At 41.1% G+C, this 22233-nt stretch overlaps 5 protein-coding genes across 5 annotated transcripts; 4 read left to right on the plus strand and 1 right to left on the minus strand.

The window, feature by feature from the left end:
• Positions 1-1678: 1678 nt before the first annotated feature.
• Positions 1679-8621, plus strand: LOC121774238 (class V chitinase-like). Its single transcript, XM_042171145.1, has 3 exons — positions 1679-2313; positions 7843-8273; positions 8414-8621. Exons 1-3 carry the CDS (start codon positions 1679-1681, stop codon positions 8434-8436), a joined length of 1089 nt encoding a protein of 362 aa, XP_042027079.1. The 3' UTR covers positions 8437-8621.
• A 2510-nt stretch (positions 8622-11131) lies between these two features.
• Positions 11132-12403, plus strand: LOC121774239 (G-type lectin S-receptor-like serine/threonine-protein kinase LECRK2). Its single transcript, XM_042171146.1, has one exon. It carries the CDS (start codon positions 11132-11134, stop codon positions 12401-12403), a length of 1272 nt encoding a protein of 423 aa, XP_042027080.1.
• Positions 12404-12686: 283 nt separating this feature from the next.
• LOC121774241 (LEAF RUST 10 DISEASE-RESISTANCE LOCUS RECEPTOR-LIKE PROTEIN KINASE-like 2.1) lies at positions 12687-13736 on the plus strand. The gene has a single exon (XM_042171147.1). It carries the CDS (start codon positions 12774-12776, stop codon positions 13734-13736), a length of 963 nt encoding a protein of 320 aa, XP_042027081.1. The 5' UTR covers positions 12687-12773.
• A 615-nt stretch (positions 13737-14351) lies between these two features.
• LOC121774242 (G-type lectin S-receptor-like serine/threonine-protein kinase LECRK2) lies at positions 14352-17058 on the plus strand. The gene is made up of 3 exons (XM_042171148.1): positions 14352-15603; positions 15694-15747; positions 15905-17058. The coding sequence occupies exons 1-3, from the start codon at positions 14352-14354 to the stop codon at positions 17056-17058; spliced, it is 2460 nt and encodes an 819-aa protein (XP_042027082.1).
• Positions 17059-17947: 889 nt separating this feature from the next.
• LOC121773640 (delta(7)-sterol-C5(6)-desaturase) lies at positions 17948-20921 on the minus strand. The gene is made up of 3 exons (XM_042170533.1): positions 20582-20921; positions 19633-19938; positions 17948-18438 (listed from the first exon to the last, which is right to left on the minus strand). Exons 1-3 carry the CDS (start codon positions 20796-20798, stop codon positions 18146-18148), a joined length of 816 nt encoding a protein of 271 aa, XP_042026467.1. The 5' UTR covers positions 20799-20921; the 3' UTR covers positions 17948-18145.
• Between the last annotated feature and the right edge of the window lie 1312 nt (positions 20922-22233).

Genomic DNA, 22233 nt, shown 5'->3' on the forward strand with positions numbered 1-22233 from the left:
TTTTTTTATTTTTTTCCCCAAAATCATCTCTAAATGCACACATTCATCATCCATTTTTTACATCAAATCATCTCTCATACATATTTTTCATACAACTTATCTACACTTTCATCTCTCACTCAAAGCCTCAAATGGATTTCGCCCATCTTATTATCTTACACGTGTATTATCTTACACAACATGATTATAGCCGACGAAGGACCGAGGGCGACTAACTTCTACGACGAGGATGAAGCCGGAAACTCAACCGCGAGGTCTCCCCCACGCCAAGGTGTGCATACGGCGGTGGGTGAGAGGATCGAAATAAGACACACAATGCGCGATACCCGAACCCACGTTGAGCTACAAGAAGACCTAACCAAACACATGTGGGCGAAATTCGGCAACGAGTAGTGGGTTTTTTTAATTTTACGAATTTAATTATGTAATTTTTAATTTTTAGGAGTTTAATTATGAAAATTTTAATTTTTAGGATTTTAATTATGTAATTTTTAATTTTTAGGATTTTAATTATGTAATTTTTATTTTTAGGATTTTAATTATGTAATTTTTTATTTTTAATGTATTTTGTAATATTATTCCGGGTATGTTTAATGTATTTTTATTTTGTGGAAATATTTTTATTTAAATTGAATAATGGAATGATGGGACCCTTGTGCTTGTCCTTGCGGAAGAGCACGGCTGTGGATGTTGTGCTCTTACCTAAGAGTAGGCAGAAAAAGTGTGGCCGGGCCCACAACCGTGCTCGTTGGCAAGAGCACGGTCGTGGATGCTCTTATGTTGAATTGTATTTCCACGCGTTTCCATTTATTCAGCACTTTTCTAAGTCAAGGCAACAACTTTCATTAGATTATAGAGACGAGCATGCTCAGTCATAGGTGAACTCAGCATACAAGTATTTCAAAATTCATTTTTATGATGACATCATTTATATCCTTCAAATTTATTACTATAAGAAAAGAATAGATAAAAAAATTCTATCATTAAATTCCCAATTTTTGTGGATGATGCCCATGGTCTTATCTCTTTATTCTTAATGATGGTAATGTTCCTAAAATTATGTATTTTTCATGGAATTAAAACTTACTCCGTATTATTGATATTATGAATATACGCTTTGTAGCAAATTTCTTACTGAGTTAGGAACATTATTTTGTGGACGATGGAGTAGGCTCTTTACATGAAATCTATACGGAATATAATACTCCTTAATAGATGTCATATTTTCATTTGTCCCACAAAAAATATTACATTTTCTTTTTTTTTGAAAATTCTCTCACATTAATATAAATATACTATTTTCTCTCTACACTTAAACACACAAAACATTTCCTAAAATCTCATACAATTACCCAAGTGTATCATCTACTATATGGGACGGAGGGAGTACCTATTTATCTAGAGATGTAATCAAATACAAACTCTAAATATTGTACAAACTTCAAACTATAATATGGACAGTTAGAAAATATCAATATGTGATAAAATAACAATAAAAAAATGTTAATACAGTGCTAATGATTGATGTTGTATTGACATTTTTTATTGTTGTAATTTTATATATTTGTTGATATTTTCTTATACATATCATACTTTGAAATTTTTATTAGTAGTACGTTTTATCAAGAATCTATCTATCTGTTTATAAAAAAGCATAGTTATCCATCAATTTGACACCATGGCTACATCAGCAGTACTCCTACTCTCAGCTCTCTCTCTCTTCCAATTACTCCATTTCTCCGCCGCCGCCGTGAATGGAGGCTACTGGTTCCCAGAGGGAGGCTTGGCCGCCTCAGACATAGACTCCACTCTATTCACACACCTCTTCTGCGCATTCGCCAACCTCAACCCCTCCACCAATCAACTCACCGTCCCCCCCGCAAACACCGCCCTCTTCTCCCAATTCACCGCAACCGTCCGATCCAAAAATCCAAACGTCAAAACTCTCCTCTCCATCGGCGGTGGGAGCGACAACGAGGCTTTCTTCTCCGCCATGGCGAGCCAGCCCGCCTCCCGCCGCTCCTTCATCGACTCCTCGATCAGGCTGGCCCGCTCCTACGGCTTCTCGGGGCTCGATCTCGACTGGGAGTATCCGCGCACCGCCGCCGACATGGCCAATCTCGGAGCCCTGATTTCGGAGTGGCGCCGCGCTGTCTCGGCAGACGCGCGGGCCTCGGGGATGGCCGCGCTTCTCCTCACCTCGGCGTTCTACGTCTCGTCCGATCTCAACGGCGCAATCTACCCGGCGCGGACGATCGACACGGACTTGGACTTCGTGAACGTGATGGCTTACGATTTCTTCGATCCGTCATGGTACGATTGAAATTCATAAGGTTTCCTCTTAAAACTGATATAGAAGGAGTGTTACTTATATATTTATTTCAGTTCAAAAATGAAAATTATTTCTATTTTAGTCCATTCTTAAATTATAAATTTTATATTTTATAAAACTTTTTTCTTACTGATTAGTTGGGCACTTTTTTCATTGTCAATACTCCAAAAGTTTCTATTTTTTAAAACAGCGATAGTTAAATGTCATACTTTAATTTTTAATTTATTTCAAAAAAATATCATTTCTGATAAAAGGAAGAGATTTTCTTCATACACTCTTATAATTTACAGTCTAATTTACACCCCTTTAAATAAGTTCAACAATAGCTAAACATGGTAAGGATCCTTTCCAATTATTTTCCTAATCACATGGTAATTCTCCTTAAATACATGATTCTAATTGATTTCTTTCCAACACTCCCCCTCAAGTTAAGTAATGGGATCACCCATTCTTAACTTGCCCAATACTTTGCGGAAGCTTCTTGAATCCACAGCCTTAGTCAGAATATCGGCCAGTTGGTCTTCAGATCTCACAAACGGGAGCTCTACTATCTTGGCTTCTATGTTGTCTTTAATGAAGTGCCTATCCACCTCGACATGCTTTGTCCGATCGTGCTGGACAGGGTTTTCAGATATACTGATTGCCGCTTTGTTGTCACAGAACAACTTACACGTCTTTTGTGACTTTAGGCTTAGCTCTGTCATTAGCTTCTTCAGCCATAAAATCTCAGTCAGACCACTCTTGATTCCTCGAAACTCAGCTTCTGCACTAGACAGGGCAACCACCTTTTGCTTCTTGCTCCGCCACGTAACAAGATTCCCTCCAACAAAGGTGAAGTACCCTGCGGTCGACTTTCTGTCATTTGGGTTTCCTGCCCAGTCTGCATCTGTGAAACCATGGATCTCCAAGTGTCCATGATTTTCGAACATCACTCCATGTCCTGGCGTCCCCTTGTATCTTACAATCCTAAGAGCTGCCTCCCAGTGAACATCACTCCCAGCATATGCAATGTCGGGTCTGGTATGAGACAAGTAGATTAATTTCCCAACTAGACGTTGGTACCTTGTGCGATGAGTAGACTCCGCTCCTTCAATTATCTGCAAACCGTGATTCTGTGCCATAGGAGTATCAGCTGGTTTGCAGTCTAGCATCCCAGTTTTTGCCAGCAGATCATGTACATATTTTCGCTGGCTGATAAAGATTCTCTTCTTCGACCTTAGTACTTCAATTCCCATAAAGTATTTAAATAAGCCAAGGTCCTTCATTTGGAATTCTGCAAAGAGATTCTTCTTCAACTGCTTGATCTCATCCTCATCATCACCTGTGAGGATCATATCATCTACATAAATTATCAGACACGTAATTTTTTCTTCTCTCCTTTTTTGGAACAGAGTATGGTCGGAGTTACTTTGCTTGTATCCATACTTCTTCATTACCTCCGTGAACCTCCCGAACCATGCCCTAGGGGATTGTTTCAGCCCATACAGTGTCTTCTTAAGTTTGCAAACCTTTCCTCCTTCAAACTCGCCAGAGAAACCAGGTGGTGCCTCCATGTAGATTGGTTTGGACAGCTCCCCATGTAAAAAGGCATTTGTCACATCAAATTGGTGTAGTGGCCATTCCCTGTTCGTCGCTATGGAGAATAGTACTCGAATAGTACTCATCCTTGCCACCGGGGAGAAAGTCTCAGCATAGTCGACTCCATATGTCTGAGTATATCCCTTAGCTACCAATCTTGCCTTATACCTTTCGATCAATCCATCTGGTCTTCTCTTAATAGTAAAGACCCATCTGCATCCTACAGTCTTGACCCCATCTGGTTTCAAACATACTTCCCAAGTCTTGTTTTTTATTAGGGCCCTCATCTCCACCAACATTGCCTCCCTCCAGTGGGCAACTTTCATAGCTTCTTCTGCCGTTCTAGGGAGCTCTTCTTCCTCATAAAGAGCAGCTTCAAATGCCCTGGCCATTTCACTCAAGTTTGCTTTAGCCAGATTTTCCATAGGGTACCGACTCCTTGAGTTGGTTCTTTCTGGACTGTATCGTTTAGGAGGCACCCCACGGGTGCTTCTAGGAGGTAAGATATACCGCCCAGTATCACCATCAATTGCTGCATTTTCTCCTTCCTCTGCATCAGGTTGGTTAGAACCAATAACTTTATTTTCTGAGCTAGTTTCGGGAATTACATCAGATATCACTGGAGGAGGATCTGGTTCAGGCAATGGCGACTGAGGAGGCTCCACAGTGGACGTGATCTGCTCGGCGATGACACTAGCTTGCTCTGTTGGCTCCACCTCAGAGTTGCCTAATTGTGGCACATCCCAATGAAGGGGTCGAACACTCTCCCCCTGGCTTGGAACACTCTCCCCCTGACCCCGAATGTAGATGTGATAGAAATACTCACTTTCTAAGAAGTTACAGTTCATGGTTGTAATAATCTTCCTAGAAGTTGGATCATAACACATATATCCTTTCTGATTCAATCCATAACCCATAAAAACACATTTAATGGCACATGCAGAGAATTTACTTCTTTCATGCTTGGGAACATGGACATAAACAGAACAACCAAAGATTTTGAGAGAAATAGTCAGGGGTTCAGGAATATTTGTTGAGGCTGAAAGAATTTGCAGAGGAGTCTTCATACCTAAAATCTTTGTAGGTAGACGATTAATTAAATAAACTGCAGTGGCTACAGCTTCAGGCCAAAGAAATTTTTGGAACATTTGAGTCAAAAAACAAAGCTCGAGTCATTTCCAAAATCAGTCTATTTTTATGTTCTGCTACTCCATTTTGTTCAAGAGTATAGGGACAAGTCGTTTGATGAACAAGTCCCCTGCTCCTAAAAAAAGATGTCATTTCCTTATTAACAAATTCCCTACCATTATCAGACCTAAGATTTTAATAGGGGTTTGAAATTGAGTCTGAATCATAGTAAAAAAAAGTGGTAAATTTTTCGAAAACCTCAGATTTATTTTTCAAAAAATATACCCATGTTAATCTAGTGCAATCATCCACAAAAATTAAAAAATATTTTAAACCATGATCACCAGTAATGGGCGCTGGGCCCCACACATCAGCATGTACTACGGAGAAAATATCCTTAACCCGAGTATCACTAGATTTAAAGGATTGTCTATGGCTTTTGGCCAAAACACATGACTCACAAGTAATATTCTTAAACTTAGAAAACTTAGGAACAGAATTTTGAAATAACCCGAAGATGGATGCCCCATTCTACGGTGCCACAACCAAGCTTCTCTTTCAGCAGATCCGTGAGCAAGCATCGCGGTGCCACCTTGTTGAGTAATCACATCCACATAGTAGAGGCCTTGACGCTCAGTGCCACGCCCAATTATCCTCCTCGTCCTGATATCCTGTAATACACAAAAATTTGGGTGCATCAATAGAGTACAGTTTAGCTCTTTAGTAACATGACTAATGGACATGAGTTTATGAGACAATTTGGGCACATAAAGGCAGTTGGAGAGTTTTAAGGTGGGAGAAATTTCAATGGTTCCACTCCCACTAACAGCAGTCAATTCCCCATCAGCAGTTTGTATCGAACTCTTTGTAGCATCAGTAAATGCAGAAAAATCATTTTTTTCATAAGACATTGTATTTGTGGCTCCACAATCAAATATCCATCCATTCTCCTTAGGATCATTTTTACTTTGGGCCATACATGCTATAGGGATTTTTTCCAACGGTGCAAAACTATTTGGGCTTACAAAGGAATTTTTAGGCAATATAGGGGTATTTTTCGGATTTTTTGAGTCTGAGGACCTTTTTGCACATGATTTATACTACAGGGACTGGGCTTATAATTTTTTCTAGAAGGGGGTCCCTTTTTAAATATTTCCAAACTTGAGGGGGCATGCAATAAAATTGATTTGTTAAATTGGGGATTAGGGTTGTCACTCCTAATCCGCCGTTACCTCCGACAGAACTCCCCCTCCGTTCGGCAAACGCGGCCTCTCCGATTCGCTGGTCCGGTTCGCCTCGCCTGCAGCCGCCACCGCCCTGCTGTTGGGTGGTCTCGCCTGTTCTCCCTCGGGCGTTGGCAGCTTCTCGGTTGCCCGTCGTTTCTTGGAACAATCCACCTCCTTCTTCGACTCCGATTGCGAGTCGTGCTCTCGCCTTTTGGCTTTCATCCCACCATTCTGGGAACCCGACGAGGAGAAAACAATTTTCCTTGGTGTGTCTCGGTCGTTGATAGTGGGTGCACCACATTCTAGATTTGTCAGGTTTGAACCCTCGTCGGTTTGGTGGTAGCGCGGCGGCGCGCGGTGGTTGGGTTTGGTGTTGTGGTGTTTGATTTCGGGCTGCGAATCCCAACCCTATTCCGCCCGATGATGAGCCATCGTTGGTTGCACCGGTTGGGAGATCCGATTTTGTTGCCGGCGCATTGATCTTGAGCCGGGTAGCTTCTCGTTTCACCCATCTGTATGCGGCCTCGGCTGAGGGCAGTGGGCATTCTTTTAGAATGTCTCGTCGAATCCCATCATACCGTTCGTTCAGTCCCGTTAGGAACTTGAACAAACGCTTCGTCCCTCCATACTTTCTGAACTGGCCGACGCCCTTATCACAGCAATCAATTGGGCATTTTTGGCATCGATCAATCTCGATCCAGAGCCCATGTAGATGGCGCCAGTACGTCTCGAGCCCCTGTTCTCCCTGGATCATTTTTCCCGCTTTTTCTTCTAGGTCGTAGAGCAGGTACGGATCTGAAACGCTCTCGAAGGTGACAGATAGGCTCTCCCAAAGAGCCTGTGCAGTGTGGTGGTGAGCAAAATCCACGACAATATCCGTATTGATATTTTCGAGGATCCATGAAAAAACAATCATGTCGGATTCCTTCCATTCGGTGTAGCCTTTTTCCCCTGGTTCCGGTGGTGTTGGCACACCCGTGATATGCCGGTTTGCCCGTCTGCCGACAATCGCGATTCTCATTAGTTTCTTCCAAAGTGGGTAGTTTGTTCCGTTGAGTCTGACTGCTAGAGTAACGTTTTTACTCATCTTTAACCTCGAGTCATCGAGGTTTGGTTTTTCTTCGTCGTCTGACATTCTGTGATGTAGGTTGAAGCCGTTTGGCCGAGATTTTGGTATTTTAGGCTATGATGAATTTTTTTTATGAGCCTTTGCTCTGATGCCATGATAAAAGGAAGAGATTTTCTTCATTCACTCTTATAATTTACAGTCTAATTTACACCCCTTTAAATAGGTTCAACAATAGCTAAACATGGTAAGTATCCTTTCCAATTATTTTCCTAATCACATGGTAATTCTCCTTAAATACATGATTCTAATTTATTTTTTTCCAACAATTTCTTTTTTAAAAAAGTTTTTTTTTATATTATTATATAAAAATATTTTGTTTTTCCATTTAATGCAGAAAATAATATAATCCTAAAATCTGGTGTCATCGCAAATATGACATCTAGGGAGTATTGTTTAGTGGTTTCATTTGTGTCTTTATGTATATTTATTATTGTACCATTTGGCAATAGGTACAAGTTCACGAACTCGCACTCGATGCTGTACGACCCGGTGAACTGGGTGAGCGGCAGCAAGGGCATCGCGGCTTGGATTCAGGCAGGCGTGCGCGCGCAGAAGTTGGTTCTCGGCGTGCCATTTTACGGCCACGCGTGGCGGTTGGCAAATGCGAATAACCACGGCGTTTTGGCGCCAGCGACCGGGGCTGCGGCTGAGGATGGAAGTGGGTATAACCAGATTAGGAGCTTCATCAAGCGGAATAATGCGGCGGTGGTGTATAATTCGACGATCGTGACGAATTATTGCTACTCGGGAACTACGTGGATCGGCTACGACGATATTGAATCCATCGCGGCTAAGGTTTCGTATGCCAAGCAGAGAGGGCTGCTTGGTTACTTCGCATGGCACGTTGGTGCTGATAGCGATTGGGCTCTCTCTACACAAGGTAATTTCGAGCATTCAGATTTCGGATTCGATTTTTTCTTAGTACGAACTAATACCCGATTTTGTCTAATCAGGATTATTTATAGGTATTTTTGATTTGAATATATTGTTTGCTAATATTAAGTTGTTTACATAGTGCAGCTAAAAAGTCGTGGGGAGCATAAGAAATCGCCTACTACTTCACTACAGATATATGAATAAAATGATGATAGGAGTTATTTGGTGCAAAAATAATATCCAATCTATGGCCTTTTCTATTCTACTCGATCCCCAAGGTGTTAGGATATTAATTAGTCTTTTCATTGTTGGCAAATGAAACAACAATAGTTGTTATATTCTATATAGCTGTAAAGAGAGAACGAATGCTATGAGTCACTCCGGATGTTACCAATTGGTTATAGAATAGAATCTAATGAATTTCTATCATGGTTTAGCAATATATTTACACCAAAACTGAAAAATAACTAATTAAATAAATAAATGAGCTTTAAATTTGGGTTAGTTCAACAGAAAACTATAATTATTCACACAAGCATTTGAATGTAGAAAATATACATGCAAACAAACATTCAAAAGACTGACGGCTTCTGCTCAAATTTTCCAAACCTTCCGTTTCAGTTTAGGTGTTTTCTTCCTTTCATGTTAAGCCTAGCTTCTATTAAAATGTTGACATTAACACATGGTAAGATTTAGCGGAGGTTTACGCTTAATTGTGGAAAGAAACAAGAATTGAATTAATATTTTACATAATACTAGTAGTTTAACTAACACCAAAAGCTCTATCAATTCTTGTAATTTACTTGTCTGAAATAAAAACCTACACAAACTTTTGATCAAATTGTTGAATGGTTTGGATTTCCAATTAATATTTCCTATTCGTTGTCATGGCCTTGACTGTAGCATCATTAGTCTCACATGTTAAAATCATTATTACTTTTCAAATATTGGCATACTCTTCAAGAAATTTTCCACTACATTCATTTTCATTCATTCAAAGATAAGAAACGCGACTCAAGCGTTGACTCGGAAAATCTTTTGGTCATGAAGCTCTTCTAAATTTCGTTTTATTTTATTTATAATAAAAGACTGCATTTGTACTATTAATGCAATATCTATAGAGATAAAATTAAGTGAAACAGAGTAAAGGAAACAAGGGGTCACTCTAATGACTCTATCTAAGTGGTACCTACACTCCATGTGGTTGAACTAATAAAGTTCACTAAAGCAAACTGAGAGACTATAACTATTGAGTACAAACTCATCCTATATCGGGAGTATGAAGAAAGTTAGAATGTGTATATAATTCATGTTCAACCCCAATTAGTTTGAGGCCTTTTGGAGGTGACCAAAAAAATAATTCTGTGTGGGCTTGACCCAAAACGGACAATATCAAACTATAGTTGCAGTCGATAATCCGAACAATAACCACATAAATATGTTACTAGTGGAGATAATTATCTATACCCTATAGTATATATGATCACATGTACATATATCAGCAACCTTTTAATCTTGATTCTACAAAATTCACAACATTATTCAAGAACCAGAAGAGAAACATTTAGGTTGGAGACACCACATGACTACATGAATGCTAGCAAGAGTTGTGAAAACAAGCATATCCAAATAGCCAAAAAGAGTGCTAGCAAGAGTTGTGAAAACAAGCATATCCAAATAACCAAAAAGAGTGTTCTCTATATTATTCTCTGTTACTTTATTTTTTCTCCACTTTAACTATTTATTATTTATCCAAAATAAATGCAGAAAATGAAACGTCTCTATTAAGGCAACGGATGGAGTAATATATTGAACGTCAGTGATTTCAAGAGTGATACATCTACTTTAAGATCAAGAAAATGGCCAAATCAATCTTATAAACACTTTAAACGCAGATTTTCAGATCCAATCATTATGTGGTGTTTTAAGTTTTTACCACATCGTGGGAAAATGCACAATTAGGAAGTTCATAAATTATAAAAATGCAAAATGCCAAAGTATCTAACTTAACTATTAACACATCGTATTAAGAGGAACTTTAGTCTGATGTTACTAGGTGTGACAGATGTGCAAAACTGTAAATTTTTCATTTTGGGCCGCATGTTTTACTAACTTCTATGCATACCCCTCCAAATTGAGCGTTCCATTTGTCTAATCCAATCTAGAAGGAAAATTAATACTCCAATATTCTTCTCTATCTGTTAATCGACATTATTAGATACTGCTTAATTAATTTCTGAGGTTCTTAGGTTGATAAGAATATGCATTGTGTTTGATTGCTGTCTTTGGAGAAGATGATGCATCCGAAGTTTGTAACCACTATGATACATTCATTATTAGAAAATATGGGACATGAAAAAACAGAATTTCTAGTAGTCCCCACCTCCGAGTATATTAAATTTGTCTCAAAATTTAGAATGTATAGCACTTACCAAAACAAATTAAATTTTTGCGCCTGCCCTTGACTATACGGTTCTCACCTTCCCGCGGCCTTGAGATTCTACGACACCGTCTATCCGGAATCTCAGAAAAGGCATCACGGCTGCGGGCTACAAGGATGTTTTTGAGCTCTTAATCATTTACTATGTAAATTAGTAGTATATGATTAATGCATAATTACAGCTGTTCTAACATGTAAATTTTTTTCACCATTTTAACTCATTTATCATTCTTAAAACATTGGTTCATATCCTCATACAACTCAACACTATTAAGACAAATGGAACAATACACTAATTGTCATTACCAAAGTTACCTTTTTGTCAATAAACAAGAAACATTGGTGAAGGCTTATTTTGTGCAAGAATTAATATCTTTAATAAGCCATTGTTTCTTTGTTGATACTCATTTAGTATCCACAAAATGTCTGCTGCTGTAGTGTTGTTGCTCCTCTTCTTTTCTTGCGTCACGTCAAATGCAGATGAAGTAACAAACTTCCATATCAGCCTATCATCTTCTCTAACACCTTCCACCAATTCTACATGGATCTCACATTCTAATAAATTCGCCTTTGGGTTCTACCCCACACCAAATGGCTACGCCGTCTGCGTCTCCTTCACCAACTACTTCGACAAAAGCAGAACCGTGGTGTGGACTGCTAACACGGACGATCCAATCGTCCCAGACAACGCTGTCATGCTGCTAACTGAAGATGGCCTAGTTTTAAAGACATTTGATAGCAGTGAAACAATCTCTATAATTGGCAAGTCTTCCCGGCCTGTAGGAGGCGCTGCAATGCTCGACAGTGGCAACTTCGTGCTGTTGGATTATCGTGGCAGCGTGACGTGGCAGACGTTTGATCACCCGACAGACTGCATTGTGCCCGGGCAGTTCCTCTCACCGGGCACTCAACTGTTATCCCATGCCTCAGAGACAGACCTCAGGAAAGGTATGTTCAGGCTCAAGATGCAAACTGATGGAAACCTCGTGCTCTACGATTCAGACAGCCTAGACGTGACCAGAGACGCTTACTATGCATCGGGGACTGCTGGAAGGGGAAACAAAACCTGCTTGATTCTTCTAAATGATGGTCATCTTTTTCTCTTTGATGGAACTTCTGTTGTGATGAATATAACCGCAGGAGGGAGCCCTGCATTCGAGGTTCTGTATCTAGCGAGGATTGATCCTGATGGAATTTTTCGCGTGTATAATCGCTCATGGCAGCCAGAAGATGATTGGAGGCCAATGTGGGCAGTAAGTGATGACAAATGCTATCCCAAAGGTGTATGCGGGATCAACAGCTACTGCAGTTACAAGGATGGAGATGCTGCTGACTGCAGATGCCTCCCTGGGTACAATCGCATCAGCTCAGTAGTCGGCTGCATCTCCAACCTTGTCGTGGACTGTTCGGACAACGATCAGAGCAGCAAGTTTGAGATGACGAGGATTCAAAATGTTACATGGGAAGACAATTACTACAGTGCTTTGGATGTGAGCAGTGAACAAGGCTGTAAAGAGGCTTGTTTGAAGGACTGCAGCTGTCGTGTGGCCTTGTATCGAGATGGACAATGTCGGAAGCAGAAGCTTCCTCTCAGATACGGGAGATGGCAGACGGTTATTGAGGATGTTGCTTTTGTTAGAGTCGCCAATTCTTCCACGGCCGCAGGTAACAAAGTATTGTGCTCAAGTTTGTAGTATGTTTAAACAGCTCCGGAAGCATTTCTAAGGTTTCGATTTTTCTTACAGGATCTCCGCTGCCTTTTCGACATAAATGGAGGCACTTTAATCAGCATCTAGTATTAGGTATTTATTCCAATACTCATTCTAGTTAGAGATTAAGTAAAACTATTTAAGGTTTTGTTATCAGCTTCTATCAATCTTCTTGCAACCTGCAGGAGTAGTATCACTAGGAACAGTCGGTCTACTTGTATCGCTATTAGTCATCATCTACTGCACTAGAAGCCGACATAGATCGCGCAAAGAAAATAGACAGAACATCGACAAACTTCTCCTCAAGCATGGATCTCTGGCTCCGAAGAGATACACCTCCAAACAAGTAAAGAAAATGACAAAATGCTTCACTTACAAAATAGGCCAAGGAGGATTCGGAATTGTTTACAAGGGAGAGCTACCGGATGGCCAGCTAGTTGCGGTGAAGGTCTTAAAAGAAACTCACGATAACGCAGACGAATTCATCAATGAAGTCGCAAGCATCAGCAGAACCTCCCACGTCAACATTGTCAATCTCTTGGGATTTTGCTTCGAGAAAAAGAAAAGGGCTCTCGTGTATGAATACATGCCTAACAAGTCATTAGACAAGTTCATCTACAAGTCCTGCTCCTTAGAGTGGAAGAAACTGTACGAGGTTGCAGTCGGGGTTGCCAGGGGTCTTGAGTATCTACACAGAGGCTGCAACACGAGGATCGTGCATTTTGACATCAAGCCTCAGAATATCCTTCTGGACAAGGACTTCTGTCCCAAGATATCGGATTTTGGGCTTTCGAAGCTGTGCATGAAGAAGCAGAGTGCGATATCCATGCTTGGGACAAGGGGGACCGTAGGGTACATTGCTCCCGAGGTATTCTCAAGAAACTTTGGCGTGGTTTCTCACAAGTCCGATGTGTATAGCTATGGGATCATGCTTCTTCACATGGTGGGGTCCAAATATGTGGAGATGGGGTCGCCTGGTTCGAGTGAAAACTGTAACTTGGATAGAGTTTACAAGCACGTGCTAGTGCAGAGCGAACGAGCGGAAGATCGGATGAGTGAAGAGGAAGAAGAGACTGCGAGGAGAATGGTGATGTTGGGATTTTGGTGCATTCAGACATTTCCAATAGAGAGGCCAACAATGAGTAAGGTGGTGGAGATGTTAGAAGGGAAACTGGAGTCTATAGAGATTCCACCAAGGCCATTTTTGCTCTCTTCCCCACTACCACAAATTTCATCTTTCATTTCTTGTAATTCTACATGTACAAAATTGGACTTGGATTCACATCCTACACCTTGTTCTTCTCAACTGCAAGGTTGATGTCAATAAGAATCGAATGGTATTGCTTCATTCTCGTCGCTAGTAGCATACGAAGCATATCGCACAATCGACATGATAATAATGAAGAAACTGAGATGCAAAATAAACATAAATAAATAAAATAAAAGATAAACACTCTTCTTATGACTAAGAGGCCATCCTCCGAAAATACCACGAACTAAATTTTGTGTTTTCGTTTGAATCAGTTTTTGTCTGTCAATCGGTTTTTTGGTTCAATTTTTCGGATAATTCGTTTAGGTTCGGTTTTTATTTTCAAATACTCTCCCCTAAATATCGATATCACTAACATGTCTTAAGGTAGTCCAATGTCTCACATTGTACGTATAAGGAAATTGATGTGAAGTTTATAGGTTCATAGGAAGTGTGTTTGGAATATAGAAATTTACCTGCGAATTTAGATTTGTGCCGCCATAGCATCTACATTGTTTACTACAATACTACTTGCATTAGCTGTTACCAAAGATGATCATTTTGTCTGTATATGTACAAGAAATGTTGATAGTAATTACCGAAGTAGATTAAGACTTGAATAACCTTGCATGGAAACACCAATGCTTCTCTTTCTTGATGAAAAGCAAACACTTGATAACTAAAATGGCCGCTTTTGCAGCCTTGGTTCTCTTCCTTTCTGCTCCCATTTCAGCAGCACCCCCCTCTTTTGAAGTAATCAAATCAATCAGCCTCTTATCTTCCTTAACACCCACAGACAACACTGCATGGTTCTCGGCTTCGAACACCTTCGCCTTTGGGTTCCACGAAACAGAGGATGGCTATGCCGTCTGCATCTTTTTCGGGAGCATCAAGGAGAGGACAGTGGTGTGGACAGCCAACACTGAGAAGAATCCGGTCGTTCCTGACGACGTCGTTCTGGTGCTAACAGGAGATGGACTCGTCTTGCAGAAGAGTGATTCCAACGATATATTGTCTCGGATAGACAACTCGTCCCAACCTATAGCATGGGCAGCTATGCTTGACAATGGCAACTTTGTGCTCTACAATGCTAATGGCACTGTCATTTGGCAGACCTTTGATTACCCAACTGACTCCCTTCTGCCCGGACAGCGCCTTCCAAGGGGCGGGATGCTTCTGTCTAGAGCTGCGAAGACGGACTTCAGGACAGGGATTTTCAGGCTGTGGATGCAATATGATGCAAACCTTGTTCTGTACTACGTGTACGGACTGGACACACCGACAGACGCCTACTTCTCGTTCGAGACATGGGGGCTAGGCAACAATGTGTCCTTGAATCTTGAAAGTGACGGCCGTCTTTGTTTGTACAACGGTGGTGTCTGGGAAAAGAGTTTAACCTCGGGAGGGAACCCTGTCGGAGGGGTTATCTATCTCGTGAGGCTCGATTGGGATGGAATTCTACGTCTGTACAATCGATCACTGGAGAAAGAAGACAATTGGAAGTCACTGTGGTCAGTCACGGAGGACAAATGTTTACCTAAGGGCTTGTGTGGCATTAATAGCTACTGCACTAACACGGATGGAGGTGCGGAGTGCAAATGCCTCCCGGGATTTGATATCGCACGTAAAGGCGAATGGAGCGATGGCTGCACCTCCGATTTCAAGGTAGACTGCAGAGACACGAATCAAAGTAGAAGATATGTGATGACGAGTGTTGGCAACGTAACTTGGGAAGACAATTACTACAGTGCTTCGAGAGGAACAACTGAAGAGCGTTGCAAAGAGGGCTGTCTACAAGACTGCAACTGTATCGTAGCCTTGTTTAGAGATGGAGAATGTCGGAAGCAAAAGCTTCCGCTAAGCTATGGCAGATTTTCTCCAAATGCCACTGACATGGCTTTTGTGAGAGAGAACAGCTTCAACTATATTCATCCCGGTAAGACAATAATGAACTATCACACTTTCCACAATTTCTTTTCCATATTTATGCATTTCTGAGGCTTCACCATTGCTAGATTTCTATCAGGATTGACAGGACATCGACAGAGGCTTACCGATGTGCAGAAGCATGCATTACTTGGTAAGTACCGAATAAATAATCGTGTACAACAATCTCACTAGAACTGCATGTCAAGCAAATATAGTATACAAGTATGTTTCAGTAGCTAAAACTGCAGTCTACCTAGTATCTATTTGGTTAAAATTCTGCAACCTATACTATTTGTACCACTCGGCAGGAGTATCGCTAGGTATACTTGGTCTACTTATATCCGGCATTATCTACTACGTTAGAAGACAGCGTGGATGGTGCAATCAGGGAAAGGAAAACAAACAGAGTCTTGACAAATTTGTACTTAACCATGGATATCTGGCTCCAAAAAGATACAGCTACAATGAAATCAAAAGAATAACAAAATCCTTCACAGAAAAACTAGGCCAAGGAGGCTATGGTGTTGTATACAAAGGAAAGCTACCTGATGGTCAGCTTGTGGCAGTGAAGGTCTTAAAGAAAACTCACGATAATGCGGAAGAATTTGTTAACGAGGTCGCCAGCATAAGTAGAACCTCCCATGTTAACATTGTCAATCTCTTGGGATTTTGCTATGAGAAGAACAAAAAGGCCCTAGTCTACGAATTTATGCCTAACAAATCCTTAGACAAGTTCATCCACAAGAGCCGATCCACGGATCCAAATTGCTCATTGGGGTGGAGGAAAATGTACGAGATTGCAGTTGGGGTTGCCCAAGGTCTTGGGTACCTGCATAGAGGCTGCAACACCAGGATCGTTCATTTTGATATCAAGCCTCAGAATATTCTTTTGGATGAAGACTTTTGCCCAAAGATATCAGATTTCGGGCTTGCTAAATTGTGTGTGAAGAAGCAAAGCATAATATCTATGCTTGGAACAAGAGGAACTATAGGGTACATTGCTCCAGAAGTGTTCTCAAGAAATTTTGGCAGAGTTTCTCACAAATCAGATGTGTACAGCTATGGTATTATGCTTCTTCGAATGGCGGAAACAGGGACTAATGTTGAGACTAAGTCGTCTCCATCAAGTGAACATTATTTCCTTGAAGAAATTTATGAGCATGTGGTAATGCAAAATGAAAAGATTCATGCTCTCATGACAGAAGAGGAAGAAGAAGTTGTGAGGAAAATGTTAATGGTAGGTTTTTGGTGCACTCAGACAGCTCCATTAGATAGGCCTTCGATGAATAAAGTAGTGGATATGTTGCAAGGGAATCTGCAGTCTATACAGATTCCCCCAATGCCATTTTTGCTCTCCTCTCCGAAGCCACAGCTCTCATGTTCACTTCCTGTAATTGTAGAAACATATGCAACTCCATATGGTTTAATAAACCATTACCAACCTAGAGGCACACTCCCGTGAGCGCGCAAATTTGAGTGGCGGCTGCAGAGTGCAAGAGGGAGAGGTGATGGCCGTGCAGGAGGGAGGAGACAGCGGGGGAGGGAAGAGGGGGAGGATTAACCTATTGTATACAAGTTTTTTGGCAAAACAAAGGTTGAATATCAAGTTCCATCAGTTTTCTGCTAAATCGATCATGTTTTGACATTACTCCACTTACTATGAATTTGCAATGTAAAGTCATAAACAAACTTCATCATTTATGCAAATAAGAAAAGTGCTTTAACCTATCAATCTATCATAAAATCACCACCCCAGTAAGTTATATATTATGAACTAGAAGGAATACTTACTAACCAGCTTATCTGATCTGATGCAACCGTCTCTTTATCCTTGTCCAGCAAAAGCGCCGAGGTTGTCAGCCAATGCTGCTAATAACCACCAGTTGGGCCTCTTCCATTGCAGTAATTTTATACACTGCACTCCTTAACACATTCCATAGCCTCGCCATACTGGGGTTCCTGCTCCATGTAGCCTGACCGACTTTCCATTCCTTGCTTTTTTGGATTTTCTGCGTTTATACACATTTGCTCATGTCCTCAAGCACGAGTATGAGTCCCCCTTGGTCAGTTTCAACCCCAAACTCAAACCTAGTACTATTGATTGGAGTTCAGAACAATATTCTAAAACAAGAGAAAAGGTAACAACCTAGAAAGAGTTGGTAGAAGGCGAGCAAGCTTCGTCAAATATATTTAGCTTCATCTTCCAAAAATAATATCTGTATTGCAAATCAGATCTCCAACCATATACTACAGCCTGGATCCAAATCTTTTACTGCTTATTACAACTATCACCTTAGCCATGTTCCATTGTTTTGAGAGAGGGAAAAAATGAGAATAAAAAGTGTCTGGAATGATAGAAACAAAGCAAATGCGAATAAAAGGTCTCATAAATTTCACATTTTTCCCTACTCTAGAACGAATTCTCAAAGAAAAACCAACCAGTAATTGACAAAATGTACATCTGAAGCATGCAAAAGATAGTTTTTCTTTCCTGATGAATCATCAAAAGGAAAGGAGAATTAATACTAGGACCCTAATAACAACGGGCATTATATCTTCTTGGCGTCATCTTCCAGTGGATCACGTAGGGTTCCGAACATCCAGTCCATCCATATTGTGTAGTGGCCATAGTTATGGCGATACGTGGTGTGGTGAATCGTGTGGTAGCCAGCGCCCATTACCGGCCATACTTGTCCGTGTATGCAGTCGTGAATATTAGCAGTCCACAGAGCCTCTAAGAACAGAAGGGCTATGTGCGCCGTGAAATGCATTGGCACCAGGAAGAGCGCTACCACATGGGGCACTGCCTGCAGTATACCATCAAGTGGGTGGAAGGCCAAACCTAATTCAAAAAGAACCATCTAAATAATTAGCAGTCATGATTTTCAATGCAATGCATTATAATCTATCACACTAGAAACAAAACAAGATCATAATATAAATGTGATGCACAGGCACAGGCACGACACAGCACAGTCATAATTTTCAAGGTAATGCGTTATAATCTCTCCACACAAGAAGCAAAACAAGATCACATTACAAATGTGATGCACAAATTTTTAGCAACAGAATAAAGAATGTACTAGTTTACAATGATCTTGCATCTATTAAATTACATGAACAATACATTGAAATTAAATAGAACACGTACACTAAAAGATTCATGACATGAGTCCAAATAAAATAAATTTTAAACACATAAAAAGTTAAAGTTTCAGCACATTTATTTATTCATCACTGTATTGCTATAAACACTGATTTTTCTTTTCATTTATGAAAAGACCAAAAGCCAGATCTGGCAGATCAAAAGGTGTTGGGTCTAGCACGTCTGGGCATCTTAACAGACCATAGGATGTTATGCTAGATGTAGAATGGAATGTAGAAGAACACTAGTTGCAAGAGGATATCGAGATAAAATAAGACTAGTTACTTTCACAAAATGGATAACTACCAAGGACCCCAGGTTTCTCAAGATCTCGACTAGTTCAAAGTACAATGTATTACATAACCAGAACAAACCCAATTCTTTTACGAGCAACTGTGTCAAGTGATGTATCGATGTAACCATTGAAAGGGGGGTATTAAGTCACCTTCTTAGCAGCTGAGGGAGGTCACATACCTCACTAAATATACAGTTTCAAGTCAGTCAATTACAATATTGTTGTAACAGAAAGTTTACATACAATCCTAAGGTGACAATAAAAGAAATAATTAAGAAATACTTTAAGGTTACTTTTGCTCTCTCATGAGCATCATTCTAGTGCTGAGTTTTTACCAATTCATGGTTTACTCTTCACACAAAAGCAAACTGCAAAAGCAAGAGCAAAAGTGAAACAAAGTAGAGAATTCCAGAAATAATTCTTCTTCAAGGCCACAAAATTTGAAGGTTTCCATGTTAGAAGCATCCAACCTTGCTGCAACTTGGCTAATTTCAAAAGGAAGTGTCTACTGGTTGCAGTGAACACTCCATGAAATTGGTTAAGCAATGGGATTTAGTAAGTCTCATGTGTAGATGTGAGGGAGAGCAGGAAATTACCAGCAAATGGGGAGAGCGTATTTTGCTTGTTATATATGTGATGCGTGGCGTGGAGATACTTATAGAGAGGCTTTATGTCATGCAGCTCTCTATGCATCCAGTATATTCCAAATTCCACAATTATAAGATAGACACAAATATAGCTGAGGTATTGAGCAAACCCAACATCGCTTATTCTTGGAAAGCATTTAGTCCATCCATGTTCAATCATGTATTCAGAGATTGTTGGAAGAGCACAGTACCATGGCATAGCTTTCATTGCAACCTTTATCTGCAAAAGCATGGCTTTTCTAGTAGGAATGGCATCTGAAATCAAACAGATCATCAATGTAAAATATCCTGCCAAACTAGACTGATATTTATATGCTTCATTCAGCTAAAATTGTTCAAAGAGAACAACAAACACAGATTTAGGCCTTATAAATCTAGTTTCCACCTGCTCTATTCCATAAACAAAATACTATAGTAAAGATGCACAAAACATAGTCTAAAAATCAAGTACTCAGCGAATGATTTTGACAAAGATAATTCAAAAAGAATTATCTAAAATACTAGCCACTTGCAGATGAGAGCTTAAAACAGCAAATACACCGAACAAAATTAGGTTTTGCTCCAATATTTGAAACAGCCAAATCTCTTTAAAAGGCTTCCAATGAGACAAGCAAACAAACCCAGTCACAAACTACATCAGCATAACAGATTCCGAATCGATCCAAATTTGGCAAATGTGAAAAATACTACGTCAGACATTAATCATTTATTTCCCCAAAATCACAGAATCCACAATTTTTCTAGCTAATCCGCACTCATCACACATTAGGCAGATGCTCAAATCAAATTGAGAGCAACCAAAAATTGACATAAGATCAGAAAGCGGATACACGATCAGATCGCGAGAATGCGGCTAATCCTCATTCATCGAACAGCAGAAAAAGAGAGAGAAGGTGACCTTTAGGAAGATAGACGTTGCGCTTTAAATAGTAGATGTAGAAACACCATAAGATCCCGGAGACCATGTAGAGCAAGGTGCCGCCAATGTAGTTCCGTAGCCAGCCTCTGTAGAAGTGGGGGAGTGGTGCCCACCACTTCTCCGGCAGCATCGCCCCGAGAACGAGGTCGTTGTACCACGACGTTTCTTCCACGAACAGCCGCAGCTGATCCTCCATCGCCCCGGCGGAGAAGCAGAGGATTCTTCCTCTTTTCAGAGAGAGAGAGAGTTCCAATTGGGACTAGTCTAAAGGGGGGAGAAGGAGAGATAGAGTGCAGTGTGGAGGAGATCGTCTATATTAAAGATTTTTTTTAATTATGTACAGTACCTATTTTTTGTTCTGTAATTATCTTATAATGATATTCACCCGAAGAGAAAAATGGTGTCAATTTATTAATTACGTGCTTCCTCTATTGTTGTATAAGGCCACCCGCAACGCGTCACGCGGGTGGCTCGTAACCCATCACGCCGGGACGAGATGCGGCGAGACGCGTTGAAGCGTCCCGTCTCTTCCTCAGCCCGCCGAGCGTCCCGTCCCGCCGAGACGGATGGCGAGTCGTCTCGCCACGCGCCCACGCGACGTGGCGCGCTCCGGCGCCATGCGTGACGCCCACTCGTCGGCCTGCGAGTGGGCATCGTATGCAATAAATCTTTTTTTAAATTCGAATTTTAAAAAAATAAAAAATAAAAAATCGAAAAACGACAATATTATCGTTTTTTCGACCGTTTTTTACTTTTTTTTCTTTTTTCTTATTTTTTTACTCTATAAATACTTCTAATTCATCCTCATTTCACACACAAATACACATCTATTCTTACCAAATCATCTCCATTTCCACTCCAATTTTCATCCAACCTCTCATCACAAAACGACCAGTGACAGAAACACTGGCGGTGGCGGCTCCGGCGGGTTTGACATCAACGCGTTCGACGACTGGGGGGCATGTACAATGTCCTGGGTGGTGGTTCCGGTTCGTCGACCCCGGGCAGCCAAGGTTCGTCGACGCCGGGGGTACCAACCACCTCATTTTGATGTAGATGCATACGCCCGTCCCTCCGCCCCGAGGTATTCGCAGGGATTATCCCAGATTCTGGAGGATTATTCGGTTGAACCCACTCCGGAAGGAGGCTGAGGCGGTGGAAGCTCCAGGGCGGAGGCGGACGAGGAGGAGGAGGATCTAGGCCGGCATCCGTACAGCCCCAAGGAAACGCTGGCTGTGTACAACGCCTGGATCAACGTCTCGTACGATCCCATTGTCGGGAATCAACAATCCCGGAAGTGCTTCTAGGAAAAGGTCACCGAGGCCTACCACGAGATTAAGCCGAAGGGGTCCCGCCGCCGCACATTTAAGATGCTCCGTGCTCACTTTGACCGAGTCGACAGAGAGGTCAAAAAATTATGCGCCATCTACAAGAGTGAAGCAGCTCATTACCAAAGCGGAGCCACGGGAGCCGACATTCTGAGGTTGGCTTTGCGAGTCTACTTCGACGACACCACCAAACAATTCAAACATGTCGATGTTTGGGAGGTCGTCAAAGACGAGGAAAGGTGGGCCGACGGTGTCCGGTCCAGCTCGGGCTCGACCTCGAAGCACACGAAGCACACGGCGGGT

Source organism: Salvia splendens, chromosome 17 (assembly GCF_004379255.2).
Source record: "Salvia splendens isolate huo1 chromosome 17, SspV2, whole genome shotgun sequence".
Classification (NCBI taxonomy): domain Eukaryota; kingdom Viridiplantae; phylum Streptophyta; class Magnoliopsida; order Lamiales; family Lamiaceae; genus Salvia; species Salvia splendens.